This window comes from Pipra filicauda, unplaced genomic scaffold (genome assembly GCF_003945595.2).
Source record: "Pipra filicauda isolate LSUMZ 115617 unplaced genomic scaffold, ASM394559v2 scaffold1615_size7967_pilon, whole genome shotgun sequence".
Lineage (NCBI taxonomy): Eukaryota > Metazoa > Chordata > Aves > Passeriformes > Pipridae > Pipra > Pipra filicauda.
The window spans coordinates 2228-7967 of record NW_024104113.1 but is presented as its reverse complement, the minus strand read 5'-3'; the positions used below and the strand labels follow the sequence as shown (position 1 = coordinate 7967).

Genomic DNA, 5740 nt, shown 5'->3' with positions numbered 1-5740 from the left:
TGTCCCGTGTCCCCTGTGTCCCCCTGGTCCTGTGCCCTCTGTCCCATGTCCCGTGTCCCCTGTGCCCTCTGTCCCATGTCCCCTGTGTCCCGTGTCCCCTCCCTGAGTGGCCCTGCCACAGCACCACCCCTGCCTGAGTGTCCCCACCACTTCCAGGACACGTCGGGGGGGGACAAGGGTGACACCCCGGATCTGGGACCCCCCTGGGGCCATCACCCACCGCAGGGACATCGGGGAGGGGACAGCAGGTCAGGGCAGCAGGTCAGAGGTATAAATATTGGCTAAATAGATTTATTTTCATACAAAGAATACACAGGTCCCCCCCCGGGACACCCCGACCCCGGGGGACACCCCAAGATGTCCCCAGCCACCGCCGGGCCGGCCACCACCTCCATGGGCTTCACTGGCAGGATCTGTCCCCACTCCCAGGGTTTGGTGACAACACTGGGTCTCCTCGGTGCCATCCCTGTCCCCTCCGGGACCACCGGGGTGCCCGTATCTACCTCAGGGCACCTTGTCACTGCCCTGCCCTGTGGGACACCCCCAGACTCGTCCCCTGCTCCCTTGCTGGGACATCTCCGGACATTTTGGGGTCCCCCCCCCTTGTGCCCTAATACTGTGGCTGGTCCAGACACCCCTCCCCCCCCCCGCCGTATGTACAGGCTGGATAAAAGAAGAAAATACAGATATTTATAGGGGGGGGACAAAACATCCCCCTGACCCCCCCCAGAGTGTCCCCTGTGTCCCCACCCTGGGGTTTCACTGCCAGCCCCTCCTGTCACCCGTCCCCAGGATGGAGGTGGCCGGTCCCGCCCCATCCCGGCCCGGCTGGGCCCCCGTGCCTCAGTTTCCCTGTTGGAGGATGGAGGGGGAAGAGGAGCCACGGCGGCCACCCCGTGGGGACAGGGACGTGGCCACGAGCCCCAGGGGACGTGGGATGAAAGCTGGAGGTCACCCAGTCCCGACCACGGGCAGGGGACCAGCTGTGGCCACCCCATCTCCCCGTGCGGCAGGAGAGGAGGTGGCCGGGGAGCTCCCGCGCTCGCGGCCCTCCCGCTCAGCTGCGCTTGGTGACCATCTGCCGGTCCCTCTTCTTCTTCTCCATCAACCTGGAGGGGAGCAGAGGGGTGGCTTTCGAATCATGGAATCAAAGAATCACAGAATCAGCCGGCTTGGAAAGCACCTCTGAGATCGTCAAGTCCAACCCTTGATCCAACCCCGCCGTGGTTCCCAGCCCATGGCACTGATGCCACATCCAGTCTCACCTTCAACACCTCCAGGGACGGAGAATCCCCCCCCCTCCCTGGGCAGCCCATTCCAATGGCTGATTATTGTCTCTGGAAAGAATTTCTTCCCAATATCCAACTTAAACCTCCCCTGGCACAGCTTGAGGCCGTGCCCTCTTGTCTTACCAATCACTGCCTGGGAGAAGAGACCAACCCTCACCCGGCTCCCCCCTCCTGGCAGGGAGTTGCAGAGAGTGAGGAAGTCTCCCCTGAGCCTCCTCTTCTCCAGGCTGAGCCCCCCCAACTCCCTCAGCCTCTCCTCACAGGACCTGTGTTCCAATCCACAGAGGGAGCACCCAAAGGCACGGGCAGGGGACGCACTCACTTGCGGTTGCGGACCTCGGTGAGCTCCATGAGCCGCTCCTGGGCCGCCCGGAGCTCGTCCAGGCGCTGCTGGTAGCGGGAGTCGCAGCCGTTGGTGCGCTCGTAGCTGGAGACCTGGCTGGAGAGCTCGCTGGCGCGGTCCCGCAGCTGCTGGATGGACGAGTAGAGGTTCTCCTCGTCTTCCTCCTGCCCCAAAACAAAGGGGTGAGTGTGGGGGGACGGGCAGGGCACCCCCCCCCCGCCCTGAGGAGATGACCCTCCTCGTTCGGGTCGGGGAAACGGAGGCGACGGGGCCACCTGCCTTGGCGTTGATGATCTCGATGTGGATGAGGAGGGAGGCGAGTTCCAGGTCCTCGGTGTAGCTGTTCTTCAACGGCACCGACCGGTAGCCTGGGCACAACACCACGACAGAGCTCAGTGCCACGGCAGGGACCGAGCCCCTCACCATGGCCAGCACCCCGAGAGATGATGATGATGAGGAGGATGATGATTGCAAGGGTTTGGACTTGACCTTTAAAGATCCCTTCCAACCCAAACCCTTCTATGATTCCATGATCTGTGATAATGATGATGATTATTGCAAGGGTTTGGACTAGTTGACCTTTGAAGGTCCTTTCCAACCCAAACCCTTCTATGATTCCATGACTCTGTGATGGAGAGGAGGATGATGATGATGATGGTGATTGCAAGGGTTTGGACTAGTTGACCTGTAAAGGTCCCTTCCAACCCAAACCCTTCTATGATTCCATGATCTGTGATGATGATGATTATTGCAAGGGTTTGGACTAGTTGACTTTTGAAGGTCCCTTCCAACCCAAACCCTTCTATGATTCCATCATTCTATGATGGACATGATGATGATGATGGAGATGATTGCAAGGGTTTGGACGAGTTGACCTGTAAAGGTCCCTTCCAACCCAAACCCTTCTATGATTCCATGATTGTGATGGAGATGATGATGATGATGATGATGATGATGATGATGATGATTGCAAGGGTTTGGACGAGTTGACCTGTAAAGGTCCCTTCCAACTCAAACCCTTCTAGGATTCCATGATCTGTGATGATGATGATTATTGCAAGGGTTTGGACTAGTTGACCTTTGAAGGTCCCTTCCAACCCAAACCCTTTTATGATTCCATGACTCTGTGATGGAGATGATGATGATGATGATGATAATGATGATGATGATGATGATGATGATGATGATGATGATGATGATGATGATGATGATGACTGCAAGGGTTTGGACTAGTTGACCTATAACGGTCCTTTCCAAACCAACCCCTTCTCTGACTCCATGACTCTCTGATGGAGATGATGATTGCAGGGGGGTTGGACCCGATGACCTTCAAAGCTCCCTTCCAACCCAAACCCTTCTATGATTTCATAACCTGATGATGGAGATGATGATGATGATGATGGAGATGATTGCAAGGGTTTGGACTATCTGACCATTAAAAGTCCTTTCCAACCCAACCCCTTCAATGATTCCATGACTTTATGATGGAGATGATTGCACAGGTTTGGACTAGTTGACCTTTAAAGGTCCCTTCCAACCCAAACCCTTCTACGATTCCACGACTTTACGATGGAGATGATTGCAAAGGTTTGGACTAACTGACCTTTAAAGGTCCCTTCCAACCCAAACCCTTCTACGATTCCATGACTCTGCCGGAGAAGATGACGATGATGGTGGGAGGACCATACCTGTTTTGAGGCCCTTGACAGGGAAGGTGGCCTGTGCCAAGAAGTTGGGGTCACTGAACATGTCCTCCTCATACACCACGAAGCGCAGGAAGGCGAACTCGGGGTTGTTGATGTCGAAGACAAACTGCTTGAAGAGCCACACGGGGTTGAAGCCGTTGTCGGCTGCGGGGGAGAGCGGGAAGGGTCGGAGCCGGGCCGGACACACGGACATCACCCACACGGCACCGGCACCCACACGTCCCCTCACGGGCACAGTCAGGGTCGTGTCGGCGTCCCGGGAGCGGGAACATCATCCCCACGGTCCCTCACCTACGACATCCGTCTTGTTCTTGCTGTTGTCGTACTCGGAGCCGCAAACCTCCACCTCCACGAAGGGGCACACAATGCTCCTCCCGTTCTTGGGCAGGTGCCGGGCGCCCAGGATCTGTGGGAGGAACGGGAGGAGCAGGAGCGTGAGGAAGGACCTCCAAGAGTAACCAACCCCACGCGGCTGGAACACGTAAAACCCACGCCAGGCCGACCCAAAACTGAAGGAACAAGTCCCCACCTCGGCAGTGGCCACCTCCAGGTGGTCCTCGCCCACTTGCCTGCAGCTGGACCGTGATGGGCTCCACGATCTTCAGGCTGTTCTTGTCGAAGGGGTCGAAGGTCTCGTCCCTCATGATGTCGGGCTGCAGGACGTACCCGCTGCGGCCCCCGAGCATGAAGAGCGCCTGGTTCAGCTGCATCGGTTTGTCTGCGGCCGCGGGACAGAGCAGAGCTGAGCCCTGGGGCGCCGGGGCCTCCCCGAGGTCCTTGGGCAGAAGGTCCTGCCTTGGCAAACCCAACTAGGAGCCCCCAACTCTGGTTGGAGCAGGGATGAAGCCAGTTTTTGCATGAAGGGCCCAAGGATTGTATGGAGAGGTGCACATTGGGATGAGGGATAGGTTGGAGAGATCATCCAAACCATCTCCTGTGTCCCCATCAGGACCAAGGTTGGAGAGATCATCCAAACCATCTCCTGTGTCCTCATCAGGACCAAGGTTGGAGAGATCATCCAAACCACCTCCTTTGTCTCCATCAGGATGAGGGGAAAAGTCGGAGAAATCATTCCAACCACCTCCAAAAAGACCTGGGGCAGAGCCACTGGGGATGATGATCCCATCAGGATGAGGACAAAGGTTGGAGAGCTCATCCAAACCACCTCCTGTGTCCCCATCAGGATGAGGACAAAGGTTGGAGAGCTCATCCAAACCACTTCCAACAAGACCCAGGGAAGAGCCATGGGAGACAATGATCCCATCAGGATGAGGACCAAGGTTGGAGAGATCACCCAAACCATCTCCTGTGTCCCCATCAGGACCAAGATTGGAAAGATCACCCAAACCATCTCCTGTGTCCCCATCAGGACCAAGGTTGGAAAGATCACCCAAACCATCTCCTGTGTCCCCATCAGGAGGAGGACCAAGGCTGGAGGGATGACCCAAACCACTTCCTATGTCCCCATCAGGATCAAGGTTGGAGAGCTCACCCAAACCACCTCCAACAACAAGACCTGGGCCAGAACCACCAGGGATGGAAATTTTGGGGTCAACCTACAGGGTCGTTCCCAACACCGCCCCTGGATCAGGATTTACCGGGCGTCTGGAAGTTGAGGGCCACGAGTTGGCTCCCGCAGATCCACATGGGCAGCGGGTCGTAGTTGGAGGAGTCCAGGCGCTGTCCCTTGGGATAGATCCGGCTCAGCTGGCGCCGGTTGTACTGCAGGAACTTCTTGCCCTTGCTGCGGTTGGCGTATTTCTCCGCCTTGGTCTCCGGGAAGGACGACATGTCCCGGTAACACGCCTTGTCCGTGCCGATCTCTGGAAGAGCCGAGGGGACCATCGGTGGAGGACGTCGGTTCCACCGCCCGCCTCGTCCCGCGCTCATCCCGTCCCACATCCCGCTTTTCCGGCTCTTACTGTCCTCGTCGAATGGCACCGGGCGGCAGTAGACGACCAGCTCCGAGAGCTCCAGCGCGATCTTCTTCCGCCGCTCCATGATCTTCCCCTCCTGCATCTGCATGGGGAAAACAGGACAGGGGTTCTTCCAGTGCCTTCCAGTTGGTCCCAGTTGCTCCCAGTGTGTCCCAGACTGGCTCCCAGCAAGGGCTCAGGAGCTCCCAGTAACCCCCAGTAAGGTTCTACTTCCCACCCACTGTAATCCCAGTCTATCCCAGTACAATCCCAGTGTGATCCTAGTTACTCCCACTGTGATCCCAGCTACTCCCAGTACGGTTCCAGTCACTCCCACTATAATCCCAGTCACTCCCAGAGTGATCCCAGTTGCCCCAGTTGTGATCCCAGTCCCCCCAGCATGGTTCTAGTGTCTTCCAGTGGATCCCAGCTACTCCCAGTATGGTTCCAGTCACTACCACTGTAATCCCAGTCTATCCCAGTACA

The 5740-nt window shown here is 57.3% G+C and overlaps 1 protein-coding gene across 1 annotated transcript; it reads right to left on the bottom strand.

Annotated features, from left to right (window-relative positions):
* Nucleotides 1-430: 430 nt before the first annotated feature.
* LOC113989623 (1-phosphatidylinositol 4,5-bisphosphate phosphodiesterase gamma-1-like) lies at nt 431-5266 on the bottom strand. Its single transcript, XM_027724363.2, has 8 exons — nt 5261-5266; nt 4937-5161; nt 3908-4056; nt 3630-3744; nt 3321-3482; nt 1912-2000; nt 1612-1796; nt 431-1109 (listed from the first exon to the last, which is right to left on the bottom strand). The coding sequence occupies exons 2-8, from the start codon at nt 5127-5129 to the stop codon at nt 1058-1060; spliced, it is 945 nt and encodes a 314-aa protein (XP_027580164.2). The 5' UTR covers nt 5130-5161; nt 5261-5266; the 3' UTR covers nt 431-1057.
* Between the last annotated feature and the right edge of the window lie 474 nt (nt 5267-5740).

Coding starts and splice junctions, on each gene's coding strand:
- LOC113989623 (XM_027724363.2), bottom strand. CDS start 5,129: ATGTCGTCCTTCCCGGAGACCAAGGCGGAGAAATACGCCAACCGCAGC. Junction 2,001..3,320: donor TGTCAAGGGCCTCAAAACAG/GTATGGTCCTCC, acceptor TGTTGTGCCCAG/GCTACCGGTCGGTGCCGTTG. Junction 1,797..1,911: donor TCGAGATCATCAACGCCAAG/GCAGGTGGCCCC, acceptor GTTTTGGGGCAG/GAGGAAGACGAGGAGAACCT.